General features: G+C 39.1%; 1 protein-coding gene across 6 annotated transcripts; it reads left to right on the plus strand.

The window, feature by feature from the left end:
* The first annotated feature begins 7,249 nt into the window (after nt 1-7,249).
* LOC120571773 (homocysteine-responsive endoplasmic reticulum-resident ubiquitin-like domain member 2 protein) lies at nt 7,250-15,093 on the plus strand. 6 transcript variants are annotated; one of them, XM_039820867.1, is made up of 10 exons: nt 7,284-7,416; nt 7,897-8,254; nt 9,109-9,205; nt 9,467-9,544; nt 11,153-11,266; nt 11,439-11,572; nt 12,039-12,152; nt 12,237-12,527; nt 12,786-12,894; nt 13,931-15,093. In XM_039820867.1, exons 2-10 carry the CDS (start codon nt 8,235-8,237, stop codon nt 14,096-14,098), a joined length of 1,125 nt encoding a protein of 374 aa, XP_039676801.1. In that variant the 5' UTR covers nt 7,284-7,416; nt 7,897-8,234; the 3' UTR covers nt 14,099-15,093. The 6 variants fall into 6 exon arrangements, with proteins under 6 accessions (XP_039676797.1, XP_039676801.1, XP_039676796.1 ...); XM_039820863.1 differs by lacking the exon at nt 9,109-9,205 and having other exon boundaries at nt 7,250-7,344; XM_039820862.1 differs by lacking the exon at nt 9,109-9,205.
* Nucleotides 15,094-17,087: the final 1,994 nt, after the last annotated feature.

Here is a 17,087-nt window from a genome sequence, read left to right on the forward strand (position 1 = left end):
ATAATTTTCTGTAGGGGTGGGAAATTACTTCATAATTTAGGTTAATGCTGGCCTAATATCAACCCTTTAACATCTCACAAACAGTGTCAGCAGGTTGGAGGTGTCCCATATTACAAAATCATCCACTGCTAAATTGAGGCATGGTGTGAAAAACAGTCCTTTGTGAAGCAGGGTAATAAATGGATACACACACAGGGAGAAAAAAACCACCATTAAAGATGGCATGCGTAGCCTTTCAATGATTTACATCACCTTGTAAACACGTTGCATCCTCTGAGAGAGAGTGATCCGTCATGTGTTAACATAGTGAAACAAACATGATTGATGGACTTCACATGGAAAGTGCTTCCCCCTCCTGATGAGATTCAGGAGGTTCTGATGTGGTTGTGTAACTCAGGGATAATGAGAAAACAACTATTTGCAAATATGATTTTAAAGAGCAAGCTTCAAGAGAGCGCCAAAAGATATTTGAAAAAATATTATAAAAAGGAAAATCACTGGCTAAGGGAGCACAAAGAAACTGCCCCAGATTCCAGTGCTCTAGTTATGGTGCATTCCGGTTGAACTGGGAAGTCAGAATTCCCATGTTGCCTGTCGAAAATTTCAACTGGAACGCCCCCTAAAGTTGGATTTCCGATTCGGAAAGTCAGGAGAGCCTCACAAACCTTGTAGTTTGTAAACTCGTAATTACGAGATCAGGATCTCGTAATTTTGAGAAAAGTTCTTGTAATCATGAGAAAAGATCTCGCAATTATGAGAAAAGATCTCGCAATTATGAGATAAATGCATTTGCACAACAACAGAAAACAGCTCTCTTGGGTGAAGCTTTCAGGCTAGCTTATGCCATGGAAGCAAATAGGCCTATCATGTGTTGTTTGTGTCTTAAAGATGAGACATGGTTTTTAATCCACAATGAGCTTGTGCTCAAACTTTAATGTACGAACCAACATCATCACCAAAACCTAGCTTGTAGCTCCTCTTCTTTGTCTCCCTTAATACAAACATACACCATGGTCATATACCTAGACACCCTCTGCTGGTCACACGCTAATGTCTTTAAGTACTATAGATGGGATTGTTATCAGTTTGTCGACTTTGCACAGGCACCTCAGGACTTTGCGGTTGTTCCGGCGGAAAGCCCATTCTGATCTGTTGGACGTAGTGTTTCTGCAGGATCAGTTGAACAGATATGTCCATTAACCAATACTATCTATGAAGTTACACAAGAGGTATCACGCTAACTTAACCCAGCTGAATTTAATGTTACCTCTCGGTGGTACAGTTGATCAATGAGCTGTGGCCTACTGACAGCTAGCTAGATATGCTGCCTTCCATGTGTTTAAAATTATCTCATAATTACGAGATCTTTTCTCAAAATTACGAGATCAGGATCTCGTAATTACGAGATAAGGTGTCTACATTTTTTTTCTATGGTGAATGTAATACGCTTCCGTAGAAATGTCAACACCCCTCAAAGTCGGATTTCTGACTCTGAAAGTCGGGAGAACCTCAACCACCAACCCCGACATCACAATCCAACATGGCTGCTCCGAGCATCAACAGCAGTGAAAGCTGTATGTATATTAGGGCTGGGCGATATGGAGAAAATCAGATATCACGATATTCTTGACCAAATACCTCGATATCAATATTGCGGTGATATTCTAGGGTTGACATTGGTGCTTTAACAAAATATATTCACACTTAGATAAATAATCATCAGTAATGTGGACATCATGTCTAAGTGGGAAAAAGGCAAATACTAAAATAGTAGAACAGTGTGGTAAGTTCAGAAAAGTACATCACTTTACTGTAATGCAGCCTTTAAAACCAGGAAAAGACAACACAGTCATATCACAATATTACGATATCCAAAATCTAAGATGATATCTATAGCCTCATATCACGATATCGATATAATATTGATATATTACCCAGCCCTAATGTATATACTGTTTTTAGCTCTTCTGTCTCATTTGTGTCTCGTTAAATCAGTCGTCCACACAGTACTGTCAGTCTTCTATCCGTGGAAAAGTTGCTATGGTGTTTGATCGCGCAAAATACCACATAATGCTAACAATTTGTTGTTAGCACTGGAACTGGAACGCGGTCAACTCGGGTGTGACGTTATTCCAAGTTCCGACCTCAGACTTCCGAGGTAAATGGAACGCAGCATAATCCATTCATCCATCTTCTGCTTCATCCTTTGCAGGGTCGAGTGAGGTAGTAACCAATCACAGCGCACAATGGGCGAAAATTTTTCAATTCACCTCACCTGCCTGTTTTTGGACTGTGCTAGGAAACTACAGCACCTGAAGGAAATCTGGGCCAAGAAGTGGTCTAAAAATAGGTCAAATCATATAACACACACACACACACACAGTAATGCCATGCTCTTGTCTACTCAGGAAATAGTCTGGAAGTTTTTTTTCTGTAGGTTAACCAATTTTCAGAGCAGATTGAAAACTTATTTATTAATTTATTCTCAGTTTTTCATTAAAGGTTACAATAAGTAAATTTAGGTTATGTTGTTTAAATGTAAAACGTCATGTTCTCCCTAGGCTTGATCATTTTAGTTTGCTTGTATTTATCTAACTTTACAGTTTTTTCCGATTGCTAAACGACAGTGGGCACAACTGGAGTCACATGTGCAAAACGCAATCTACAGTCTGCACTACCAACAGTCACCTGAGCTAAACAGTTCACATCACCTGCAAAACTCATTCAAAGCAACACAACTCTTAACACATGTCTCAAAACAGGCTCAGTGCAGCCAAACACTATGAACAGTCCTCAGTGAGATAACACACACTGTCACTCAGAACACACTGAGAGTAAAAACACTAGCATCAAACACCAATACAGAGATTACTAACTTTTTCATCTTTACAGTTTGAACAATTTGAGTGACTTTACACTACTCAACAGTTTATTTAAGGAAAAAATATAGATTGTATAGCCTACCAATTTTTACATAAGGTAAACAAGAAGGAATGAAAATCAGCAGTTTTCTTCAATAAAGTATTTTGTCTCTAGTAATTTATGGAATTACTGGGGAAAAAAAACTAAAGGTACATACGTAACAGTACCAAAGAATAGTGACTAATCCTGCCTCTCTCCAGCATCATGTGGCAAGTTTTCTTCATCACATTGGATGTCTGCATCATCTCTAAATACTAATGAATGTGGTGTTTCCATTGCTTTCACCTCCATTACTTTCTGAAAAACAGTAAGAACGCAGTTTTACTATAGTAAAGATACAGTGTTTTTCACTTTTTTATAGCTGTGTATATAACCTCAGACATCTTACCTGGACATATTGGTATCTTTGCTCTTTTACCTTTTTCTCTCAAACAATAAAGTGTATAATTGTTTCATTCTTATTTGGTGTTTGTATACAAAAAAAGACTTTCTGAGCTTTCTCTGTATAAATACCATATATGTTCACTAACTAGTCTAAAATAAGACACTTGCTTAGGCTTTCAGCTAAAATTGCATTCAGCAGTGTTTGATAGGCACCAGACTGAAATCTATTCTGTTTTGAATGTGTGGTTTACAGTTTTGACAGCAGTGTGTTAGCATTTGAACAAAGTGCTGTAAATCTACAGTGTTGTGCACGTTGTGGTTAAAGTCATGGGATAAGTGTGTCGAGTTTTGAAAACTGTGTTCAAGCAATGAAAAATGAACTAGAGTTTGGTCCACATGAACTGCTGCTGTGCAGACTGTAGTTAGAGTTTTGCACATGTGACTCCAGTTGTGCCCACTGTCGTTTAGCAATCAAAAAAACTGTATTTGGTGTTTGTATACAAAAAAGGCTTTCTGAGCTTTCTCTGTATAAATACCATATATGTTCACTAACTGGTCTAAAACTAGACACCTGCTTAGGCTTTCAGCTAAAATTGCAATCAGCAGTGTTTGATAGGCACCAGACTGGAATCTATTCTGTTCTGAATTAACAGTTTTGACAGCAGTGTGTTAGCATTTGAACAAAGTGCTGTAAATCTACAGTATTGTGCACATTGTGGTTAAAGTCATGGGATAAGTGTGTAGAGTTTTGAAAACTGTGTTCAAGCAAGGAAAAACGAACTAGAGTCTGGTCCACATGAACTGCTGCTGTGCAGACTGTGATTAGAGTTTTGCACATGTGACTCCAGTTGTGCCTACTGTCGTTTAGCAATCGAAAAAAAAAATACATTGTAATGAAACATTGAATATTATACATTTAGTTCAGTTGTACACTCTCCATACTAATGCCATGGCTGATAAGAAGTGTTAATTAAATTTGTAAGGTCACATCTGTACAGTAAATCAGTAAAGTATATATATATCTGTATTTACATTACCCATGTCAGTTACAGTTTTTTTCGATTGCTAAACGACAGTGGGCACAACTGGAGTCACATGTGCAAAACTCTAACTACAGTCTGCACAGCAGCAGTTCATGTGGACCAAACTCTAGTTCATTTTTCATTGCTTGAACACAGTTTTCAAAACTCTACACACTTATTCCATGAGTTTAACCACAACGTGCACAACACTGTAGATCTACAGCACTTTGTTCAAATGCTAACACACTGCTGTCAAAACTGTAAACCACACATTCAAAACAGAATAGATTTCAGTCTGGTGCCTATCAAACACTGCTGATTGCAATTTTAGCTGAAAGCCTAAGCAGGTGTCTTGTTTTAGACTAGTTAGTGAACATATATGGTATTTATACAGAGAAAGCTCAGAAAGTCTTTTTTGTATACAAACACCAAATAAGAATGAAACAATTCTACACTATACTGTTTGAGAGAAACCGGTAAAAGAGCAAAGATACCAATATGTCCAGGTAAGATGTCTGAGGTTATGTACGCAGCTATAAAAAAAAGTGAAAAACACTATATCTTTACAATAGTAAAACTGTGTTCTTACTGTTTTTCAGAAAGTAATGGAGGTGAAAGCAATAGAAACACCACATTACAGTAATTTGTATTTAGAGATAATGCATACATCCAATGTGATGAACTTGCCACATGATGCTGGAGAGAGGCAGGATTAGTCACACTATTCGTTGGTACTGTTATGTTACCTTTAGTTTTTTCCCCCCAGTAATTCCATAAATTACTAGAGACAAAATACTTTATTGAAGAAAACTGATGATTTTCATTCCTTCTTGTTTACCTTATGTAAAAATTGGTATGCTATACAATCTATATTTTTTCCTTAAATAAACTGTTGAGTAGTGTCAAATCACTCAAATTGTTCAAACTGTAAAGATGAGAAAGTTTGTAATTTCTGTATTGGTGTTTGATGCTAGTGTTTTTACTCTCAGTGTGTTCTGAGTGACAGTGTGTGTTATCTCAGTGAGGCCTGTGCATACTGTTTGAGACTTGTGTTAAGAGTTGTGTTGCTTTGAATGAGTTTTGCAGGTGATGTGAACTGTTTAGCTCAGGTGACTGTAGGTAGTGCAGACTGTAGTTTGAGTTTTGCACATGTGACTCCAGTTGTGCCCACTGTCGTTTAGCAATCGAAAAAAACTGTAATGGTATTTTCACTACATACCACCAATGACTGGCATCATTTAGTGTTTTGAATGTGTGAAAAGTTACTTATTTTTCTCACGTCACTTGCCTGTTGATATACTAAAGTATAATGCTTACTGCTTTCCAATTATGGGACTTGTATTTGATTTTTTCATTTTTTATTTATTAAACAGGAAAAGATTAAAAACAATCGGGCCTGACTCAGTGTAAAACTGATTTTCAGCAGGTTCCTGCTCTGCAGAACATAAATACCATATACACAACAAAAACTCCTAGACAAAAACAGTCACAAACACACAGACCAGGAGAATGAGCAACAGGGCAAAGCCATAAAGCTGACTTAATGGTCGCAGGTAAACCTCTCCATTAAATAGCGAACAAATGTTAATTTAAATGATGTTATTGACGTTAAGGTTCTGATGTGCTGTGGAATGTCATTCCAGACTTTAGTGAGCACATAGAAAAAAGATCTCTGTCCATTTATTGTACAACAGATGTTATCATTTGCCTTGATGCGTACAGTGATGATTGAGTACTAGTTATCATCTTGAAATGGGGGACACAACAAAAACATAAAATTGCCCAAGCAGACCAAAGATTTTGTGTGTTTTATAAAATCAGATAGGGAACTAAGAGTGAGGCAGGGTGTTATGCTGTGCCACCACCAGATGCCAGTCAAATTGAATCACAGAGCTGTGGAGATACGGCAATGCAAGACTGCTTCAACTGCAGACCTTAGCCCATGGGCCCATCACAGCACTAATCAGTCACTTGTTTGTTCAGTCAGTGATTCAATCTTTGTGCAGTTGATTCATATTCTCGTGATTTTATTGTTTCCAATATTTTCCTTGATTTAAGGCCATAATCACGTGAATAGATTCAGAAAAAAATGTCTATATAAGAATAAACTTAGCTGCCACTTTATTTGGTAGGCTACAGATACATAATTTATTTAATACAGTCCCGCAATAAATGTTACCTATGAAAGTGTAATGTTGAGTTGAGTTTTTGTTTTAGAGAGGTGTTGATTCAATTTATGGTTATTTTCGATGCTGTAGTTTGTGGCTCTGATGAATTGTGTAGCGTTGTAACAAGAAAAAGTGGCTAATATTTTTTCCATCCAATTTATATAAATAAGAATGTTTCTATTTATTACTTTATTTGCTTATTCCTTATATTTAATCATGGCCATTGTACTGTATATAAAGATATAAAGCCGACACTGGATTTTATCATCATGTCTGTTGAACTCACACGTCTGAAGCATGTAGGCTACTAGTCCACTGCAAAAAAAAGTCCTCTCGTTAAAGGAGGAAACTGTTTAGGAACCTGGGAGCAACTGGAGAAATATACACACTCGCACACGCAGTATGTGAATACGCAACAGCGATACGCCGTAAGTAGGCTAGGCTATGCCAAATATGGGGGTGACAGCACAGAGGGTAACAGTGCAGCTCAGTCCGTAGGGACATGGTTTTTCGGGGCGCCTCACCTCGCCTGTTTGTGTATTTCGGGCCTGGGTGTAATATGTAACAACAGAGTGTAAAAAATATGTAATTTCCACTTGGGAATTCATAAAATAAATGAATTAATTCCTTGAATAAAAGGAAGAAGAATAACTCACACGTCTACCAATGGGTGGCGGTAACGCACCATAAACATTAAATGTCGACAACATCCTGAAGTGTAACGAAGAATAGTGATGATCATGCACAATTTATCTGGAGGGTGGCGATAGTGCGCCAAGTTAGTCTGCATCCGCCGTTAAACAATCAACCGAAGAAGAAGAAGTGCAACGAAGAAGACCAACACCCAGGTAGTCATGGCTTGGATACATATAGCTTAGATAGAAGTAGGCTTTGCATTTCGGTCACTGGGGGTAAACAAGGTAGGCAAAAATGATATGTCACTCCTCTGTGTGAGACGAACACGTTTATAAAAAAGGATCGTTTTAATTTGGCTAGCTAAGTATGCTAACAACTTTTCCGGCTTGAGTTGACTGACATTAATAGCAGAAAACCGAGGGAGGCTAACGTTAGCTTAGCCAGTTGTTAAATATTCCTAACCAGGGCTAGGGTTAGGGTTAAATGTTATTATAAGTCCATGTCCATACATGGCGTTACGCCTCTATAACGTTATCTGTACGAGCTCGTTATAACAGTCTAACACTAGTCATTACACTTTTGTCTTGTTAAATGTGTCAGAGTAGCATTCAAACAAGTAACAGTTACTTATTTCTGAAATATTATTGAAACATAATGCCAAATTTCTGCTTGCATGACAATAGCACAAATAACTCAATAACTGTAATAAATCTGCCTACTGTTATTGGGATCACGCTAATCTCATGTCCCCTTTCTGACCTTAGGTTCCAGCAGTTCTAGTGAGCCGTCTGTACACAATTACAGGAAACACCTTGCAGCTGCACATTAGCATTATCAGACTTTATAATAATATTAAAGCTTCGCTCTGATGTCAGGATAAAACTTTTAGGAGGACTGTAGCCAGTACCTCTAACAGGGCAGTCCAGATCTTTTTTTTTTTTGTTCACCACTGGAGACAAATGTTTTTTAGCCATGGAGCAAGGTGTTGTGGACAGTCCTGCAGTTACCCTTGTCATCAGGGCACCCAACCAGATGTACGATGACCAGACCATCAACTGTTGCCAGAATTGGACTGTGAAGAAACTTAAAGCACACCTGTCAGATGTATACCCATGCAAACCAGTGAGTACTCCACTTAAATCTGCTGAGATGAGAACATTAACAATGTATTAATGCCAATTACTTTACTCTGTCATAGCTGAGTTGTATCCTGTGTGTTGTTTTTTGCCTTTATTGGGTAGTTCGACAGCATAGTGTGGCAAGAAACATCAAGTGAGTGAAACTGGTGACATAAACAAGTAAAAAGTGTTTCCAGCCGGACACAAACTGTTAACATCAGTAACTTATGCATAGTCAGGTGGGTCCCTGCGTGTGATAGTGGTATGTATGATGTTGGTAGAATTTAAACCCAAGAAGTGAGTTGTATAAGATAAGATCAAACATTGTTGCCTGTTGTTGAATGTCAGATGTACAGTTCCATTCAGAAATAGTGTAGAAGAAATGGATTTGGCTGGTATTGTAGACTTTTAACTGTATTTGAGTCCAGGACTAACACTGCCAACATGTTCAGATTGCTATTTGAATCCTTTTACACATACTGTGATTCAAATTACTGTTGAATTATCACACAAGTGACCGACCATTAACCTTGATCTATGCTCTAAAGTGAAAGACGTTTGATTTCCAGAGTCATAGTAGCTGTAAGAGCCTTGGCGTCTGTAGATTTGACATCACAATGAAAGGAAGGCATTTAGATTCCTGCTGTATTGTGCTGCTAGTGTGACTTTACTTCTTTTCCATTCTTTCCTGGGACTTGTTTTGACACAAACATTGTACACCCAAAGGGACAAACTCCTCCCTAAAGCTGTGGAGTAAAAAAAATAAGTGCTCCACTTAATCTTTTTTAGTGGACATTAACTGTGGCATATTTAACGGTGAGTCATCTTGAACCCAGAATAAACGGTTCTCCATTGCAGGTGGGCCAGGATTGGAAATAGGCAATTTAAATTCCTGAATGGTCGTACAGTGAATGCAGGCTTTAAGAGGACACACCTGACCTTGTTGCACTGCCAGGTTAATCCACTGTTAAAACCCATTTATGTCAAATGAGGTTATTATAATCTCATTCACTCACTCACTCACTCACTCACTCACTCACTCACTCACTCACTCACTCACTCACTCACTATTTCAGTTTGCTATTTTACTGCTTATTGTTGTTTTTGTCAATGTTTATACAGGGCATATACAATTAAATTAACTATATTCTGTACATTTAGCTAATATACAGTTATCTCCGGTGATCCCATTATCTTAATAATTTTGGATTTCTAGAGCTCCAAAGACCAGAGGCTGGTGTATTCTGGGAAGCTGCTTTTGGATCACTTTACCTTAAAAGATGTGCTCAGAAAGGTAGGCTCCCTATGTGTTGGATTTCATATTTATAAGAGTGACTCAGAGAACACAGAACTCCACCAACGCTATACCCTACCCTATCTTACATTGTTAACGAAAGTAAAAAATAATTTATGTATCTGCTCCGTGATTCAGATCTTCTCTAAAATGTAATGGGTTGTTCATTGGCCCCTTTCACCAAGTTTTAGGAGAATCGGGCTTGTACTTTTTCTGTAATCCTGTAGACAAACAAACTGAACCCAAAACATTGGTTGAATAATTCTAAAGCTAACAAGAAGCACACAAGCTGCTTGATTCTCTGCTTTCACCAACTGCATACTGTAAGTATCTCATGGTTTGTGCTAGGTCCCGTAGTTTCAGTTAAGAGAAATCTTATACAATCTGATACAATGACATTTTAGACAGTAGTGTTTTTCCAACTTGGTGGCAACAATTTATGAAAGTCCCTTTTCCTGTTTTAACATGACAAAGTCCCTGTGCACAACGTGCGGTCTATAAAGAATTTTTTTTCCAGCTTGGTCAGGAGGAGTAACTTGACAGGCCTGCACAGAGCTCTGACCTCAACCCCATCAAACACCAATAAAACTGCAACATGGACTGTGAGCCTGGCCTTTACGCCCAACGGCACTGGCTGACCTCACTAATGCTCTTGTGGCTGAAGGGAGAAAATCCCTGCAGCAAGGTTGTGTAAAGCCTTCCCAGAAGAGTGGAGGCTGTTATAGCAGCATACTAGGAGCTATGTTTTAGGAATGAGATGTTCAGTTACATAGGGGTTGCACTGTTTTTGGGCCTTATGCATTGTTTGAATATTTTTCTTGTTTTTGAAATGTTTTGATGGATCAAATGTATTAAATTTGGAACACATACCTGACAGATTAAAACTTGGCATATCTACATACCATGTTGCTATAAAGGCAGCCATCTGCAACATTAAAATGGGCTTTGTATTTGACAAATAGACAGAAAGATGCAAACATGCTATCCACTACTAAGTATTACAGCAGTATTCACTATTAAAGTAATGCATTATCTCAGGTTGTACACTACCGGTCAAAAGTTTGGGGTCACTTAGAAATTTCCATTCCACTCCATTATAGACAGAATACCATCTGAGATCAGTTGCATTTTTTTAACCAGGGCAGCAGTTTTCAGATTACATTATGTGCTTACATTATTGCAAAAGGGTTCTCCAATGTTTTCTCAGTTAGCCTTTTAAAATGATATCAGATTAGTAAACAGAATTTGCCTTTGGAACATTGGATGAATGGTTGCTGATAATGGACAAGGTAGATATTGCGTTAAAGATCAGACACCCACTCAGATCAGCTGGTATTCTGTCTATAATGGAGTGGAATGAAAATGTCTAAGTGACCCCAAACCTTTGACCGGTAGTGTATATATTTACTGAGAAAATCAATTGGGCATGTTATACTCAGCAGTATAGCATTTACCAATATTACGCAGATAATATGAATAGTGTTAGTGTTCTGAATTGCTTAAATGATGCACTTTACACCCACAAAGTTCAGAAGTTTATCCTTTTTTTTTCTTTGAACATGCCTTACTTGGACTTTGTTTACTAATGAGCTGTATTTGCATCTACAGCAGGATGAGTACCATATGCTCCATCTGGTGTGCGCCTCACGAACCCCTCCCAGCTCGCCGAAGCCCCCCTGCAGCCGCAGTAACAAGCCTCAGGAGAACTTAGTCGGTCCCACGGTGTGTCACCCACGTGCTCCTCACACCTTTACATTCATTTCATCATCAGCACATTTCCTTTCATCATCCAGCTCTCACTGCTTTAATTTACACCTCCTTGAGGATTTGAGATTCGTCACTTGCCTTTCCTTTAAGAGGAACCATAAACCTGGAATTTATCTTCTGGTTACAGCCCCTTCAAAACTCTACTAGTCCTTCCACTGGTCAACATAGCCAGTCATCTACAGGAGAGAGCAGTGATGGACTCAGACAGCGATCTGGACCCTTCCCTTACCACCAGATGTATCCACAATTTATGGTACACAGGTAAGCTTTGGGACTGGTGAATACTTAACTAGCTGCTGCAGTGCAGGGTTAAAGAGTATTTGAGTAAGCTGACTTACTGCAGCAACTAAGGATTTTTAGAACATAGATAATTTAGATGCCAAATATCACACGAGCAAGAAAAGTCCTGAAATGTCTCAAGAAAGCCTCAAGAACATAAAAGTAAATATTCACATAAAAGACACATGTCTGAATGAGAAGTCAAGAAGCTATCACTTCCATCAGTTTATAAAGCAAGCTGTTCTGTATTCCACGTCTGAAAGAGGTTCTAGTAATACAGAGCTGCTATCGGGTTGAAAGAATTAGTTTAGTAAATTAACATTTTCTGTCCATCTCAGCCTCTTTGACATTTGTGGTTCATGTTAAGTTACTATTTGGCCTGTTTCCTGATTATAATCCTGGTTGACACAGGTCAAATGTTTTTGTAACGCAATGTCTCTATTTTCAGCTGGAATCAGTACTCCCCACAGTCAACTCCTCTCCCAAACATGCCCGCCTATTACAACCCCATGACACTAATGTGGTGGCAGCAGTTGTATGCCCGGCAATACTACATGCATTAGTAAGTCCCTTCATGTTTCTGAATGTTTACCAGGCCTCTATCCAGGCAGCCAACTGTGCTTTTATCCTTTCTGTGCCTCTTCAGTCAGTTACTGGCTGCCTCCTCTCAACACCTCAGGCCAGACCAGCCCTCGACTCACTCTAACCGGCCCGACCCTCTGAACCAGCGACCTCAGGCGGATCGGGGCCGTGGCAACCAGGAAGTCCAGATGAACGCCCAGGGAGGGGAGATCATGAACGAGGAGGAACTGAACCGGGATTGGCTGGACTGGGTGTACACATTTTCACGTGCTGCGATCCTACTCAGTATAGTCTACTTCTACTCCTCCTTCAGCCGGTTTGTCATGGTGATGATGGCCATGCTAGTGCTTTACCTGTGAGTCCTGCTGTATATTGACTTGGTATTTTGGGCTTTTGGTTAATATTGTACATCATGCCATCCACCTCCCATAATGATAGAGGTTCTTGTCTGACCGCAACTACATCAAACAGTTATGTTAAACAAGAAATTCAAATTTGGTATTCCTGGCACAAGTTAGAACACATATATTACGCAAACGTATAATTAATAATGAATGGTTAATGATATTGTTATTGGCAGGATCTAAAAAGTTTGTTTTTTCGGTCACTGCAGGCATCAGGCCGGCTGGTTTCCCTTCAACCTGGAGAATGAACTCCCTGGAGACAGAGCCAATCAGGACGATATGGAGGGAGAGCTACAAAACCACGACTTACAGGAAATGGTAGCTTCCTTTCATCCATCTCAGTTTTACCAAAAACATCACCCAGGGCTAAAGGGATTTCTATTTATAACCCATCGTGGTTACAAATACAACGCAGATGCACTGAATAGCTGAGTAAAAGTGACAAGTAGGGTTGGAATATCACCCACTATTTTCATAATCCATTAATCGTTTAAACAATTTATTAAGAACAAACGCCAAACATTTGCTGGTCTCAGTTTCTCAAGGTGAGGATTATATCATTGTAGATTTAATAACTTTGTGTTTTAGAATGTCTGTCAAAAAAAGGCAGTTTAAAGATGCCCCCATAGGCTATGGTAAATTGTGATGGGCTATTTTCTGACATTTTATAACCTAAATGATAAATAGATTAACTGAAAACATTTTTTTTTTATATATAAATAAATAAACAGCACGGTAGGTGCAACAACCATTATTAAGCCACAGTAATTAAATTGCCTGACATTCAGTCAACAGCAGAACAAAACATCACCAAGGTAGCCAACACAGAGATGTATAAACATAAACTCCACAGCGGCTGCTGCCACAAACACACTTAAGGAAAAAGAGAGACTGCACAGTTTTTACACACTGCGTAACACACACACAAACACAACGCTGCTAGGCAGAGGTAGTTGAAGTTCTCATCTGGAGAAAGTTACATTTGTCAATGATTTCTTTTTTGTACTAACCTGTCTGAACGTCATTCTGCGAGGCACTGCAGTCCTCCTCGGTTTGCCCCAGGTTCAACTTGAGCACAATATAACCAGTCCACTCAGCCTCTCTGTCCCACTGAGCTCCTCAAAGTTTTGAGTTGAATGAGGCTCTGCAGTCACATCAGGGATTATTGTCAAAAAACAGCAGAAAGTCTCCAAACAGCTCTCTAAAAGTTAAAAGTTCCTAAGTGAACGCAGATGATCATAGTGGATATCGCATTTCACAGTCAAATATGTGTAATGAGTGCACTGCATGTTACTGTAAACATGCTGTAGCTTACCTGATTGTCCTCCTATAAATTTGACTGTATCCTGTATAGGAAGGATTGATGGATGACGGCTCGGACGATGATGGGGAAAGTGGAGAGGAAGGAGCAGAGGATCCAAACAGCGCCCCCCACACAGGCTTCCTGTCCTCCACGTGGTCGTTCATCATAACCTTCTTCATGTCACTCATCCCAGAGGGACCGCCAAACGCTGCTAACTGAACCACGAGCCGCCACAGGGGCACATTCTTAAGAAGACGAGTATCCTACCTGCTTAGGGAAACTGTTTTCTGTTGGCAGTACAGTGTTGTAGTTTCCCAATAGTGTACTTTACTACATATGTAAGACTCTGAGCCAAAACACAAATGACTGATTTAACCCAAAAAGTGGTCACTTTATGGAGTTTTTGTTTTTTTGTCTACACAAAGAAAAACATTTTGAATTGTCCAATGACACGAAGATTAGTTTAAATGCTATATACAAGGATTGGTAGGGATGCCTCATAAACATAGTCAAAATAATAAGTGTCTGTCAATGCATTCTGTAATTTTTAAAATTGGGACAGACGGCATATTTATAAAGGAAATTACCGACGGCACTTCTTGTTTTTAACAACCTGAATCTCTTTTTCATTTGTGAGAAGCTGCAATATTTGTTATTTTTGTTTGAGTTGTTATGCTTTTTTGTAATGGTGGTTGTATCTAAACAAGACCATTTTATTTTAGTAAGGGCCACTTCAGTCCAAAAGCTAAACTTCGGAGAATAATCCTGAATCATGCAGCGTCTGTGATAATTTAGTGATTTGGGCCTGAAAGCTCGTAAAATGTGTCTGAACACATTGTGTACTGTGTTGAAGTGTATCTCAGAGTGATGTTGGCTACAGAAGTATGATTTTTACTAGTGAAACAATGTACCACTAATTATCTGACAGCCTGAAAGAACTGAGAGAATTAGAAGAATTAATCTTCCAGAATTAATGGAATATCAAACAGGACAGTTGTTGTTGTTGTTGGGATTTAAGTCATGTGGCATTGAGCGGAGACGAGACACTTTCAAATGTTTTATTGTTGAATAAAGCACTGCCACAATTCAGAGTTCATGTAGGAATAGGACAAAGCTACACCTCTTGAGTGTGTGAAAATGGCTACTGCTGTATCTTTAACATGTATACCATAATAATCGTGTTTATTAAAAGGTCCCATGGCATAAAAATGTCACTTTGAGGTTTTTTAACATTAATATGTGTTCCCCCAGCCTGCCTATGGTCCCCCAGTGGCTAGAAATAGAGATAGGTGTAAACCGAGCCCTGGGTATCCTGCTCTGCCTTTGAGAAAATGAAAGCTCAGATGGGCCGATCTGGGATCTTCCCTATATGATGTTATAAGGGGAAAGGTTACCTCCCCTTTCTCTGCTTTAAGGACCCAGAGAATGTGGCCCGCCCATGAGAGAGAGAGAGAGACATTATGGCTTGCAAATGAGCGAAGCATGGCAGCTGGCCAAGGCCACACCCACACCCTCCACCTTGCCCCCCCTCTCTCATCTTCAATAGCATTTAAAGCTACAGACATGGCATGTCTTAAGGAAAGCTCATTGTGGGACTGGCTCTAGTGGCTGTAATTCTGCACCAAGGCTGAATTTCGGGAAAGAGACTTCAGATACAGTATTAGGGGACCACTAAGGTCTATATAAAAGAGACTTCAGATACAGTATTAGGGGACCACTAAGGTCTATATAAAAGAGACTTCAGATACAGTATTAGGGGACCACTAAGGTCTATACAAAAGCATTCAAGAAGCAGCATGTCATAGGACCTTTAGACCTTCATTCATGGTAATGTGGTCATGTGGGTAACAACACTTTGTTTTTCTCCCATTGTCACTAAAGCAAAGTAGTTACAAAGTACATGAGCACAACTACTGACTTAACTGTACTGGGCCACAGAAAAGCGTTATGAAAATATTCAAATATTTAATGTTGTTAAATGGATTACCTTATGTAATCAGATAACCTTTAGCTCTACTGTGCAAGCTCAGGTCTGGATGCATGGGGCTGAAGCCAGTGCTGCCTCTAGATCAGAGCACATGCTGCTCAAAAACAATGAGCAGTCAAAAGCTTTAAACAAATTAGGTAGGTATAATTACAACAGTCATAATCAATGTTTGCACAGGTATAATAAACATTTAAGGACATTTAAGCTGAATTACACTCATGCAAAAATTAATTTCTTGCTTTTACTCTCTAAAGCTACATTGTCAAACCGAGGCCTCCCCATATCTAGACTGAAAGGTTTTAATAGCATTGATACTTATTATGTGAATTCATCTTTTGTCTGTAATTATCATATGTTTAAAGACCCCGCACATCCACACAGGTGTTTTCACTTACTCTGGCTCAGAGCCATAGAGATATGTCTTTCTCTATCACTCTGCTCTGGCTGATTAGCTAGACCTCTGCTCAGGGTTAGTTGCAAGTTTCCCGCCCCAACAGGTTCCCTACAAAACCAAACGGCTGCGGTCAAAAAGTCCAAAAATTACCTCCTATGTCCTTCACTAACCAGTTTTCCTTAACCGCGATGGTAAACGTCATGAAGTCAAGAAATCATCACTCATGTCCACATCTAGCTAGCTTGCTGTAGCTTCTTAGCCTAGAAATCTAGGCTTGTCAGGCTACCATAGACAGTATATAAAAAGCAGGCTACTAGCTTCTGTCAAAAGACATGTAAACAATACACGTTGCTAGGCTACCAGCTGTGGTCAGCACAGCGTTTTTTTCAAGGGGTAAAGTCATATACTTATTGATGAAGTGAGAGGACGTCTCTCTGTCAAATATGGCTCGCTATTGTTAGTAGTTGAAAGCCCTTATGTGATGTAGACGCCAAGTAGAACTTGTAGCCTAATAGTAATCGTATTGCTGTGTTTCAGTTTGTACGTTTTATGGATGTATGATGTTGAAACAAGGGGGCAGACAATACAACTGAGGGAGCAAAGCCCCCTTTCGCCCCCTTCGTGGCGTGTGGTGTGTAGGACAGATCTCTGCTGCCACCTTCTGCCTGGATGTTTTTAGAGCATATACCAATATCACTATTTAAGACTTTAAAAGATCTGATAACGAAAACTAAGATTATTATTTAAAATTATATAAGGTCTCCTTTATAATTGTGACCAAGATATGTTTGAGCAGGGCATTTTACAGTTAAAAAATAAACCTTTAA

Source organism: Perca fluviatilis, chromosome 13 (genome assembly GCF_010015445.1).
Source record: "Perca fluviatilis chromosome 13, GENO_Pfluv_1.0, whole genome shotgun sequence".
Classification (NCBI taxonomy): domain Eukaryota; kingdom Metazoa; phylum Chordata; class Actinopteri; order Perciformes; family Percidae; genus Perca; species Perca fluviatilis.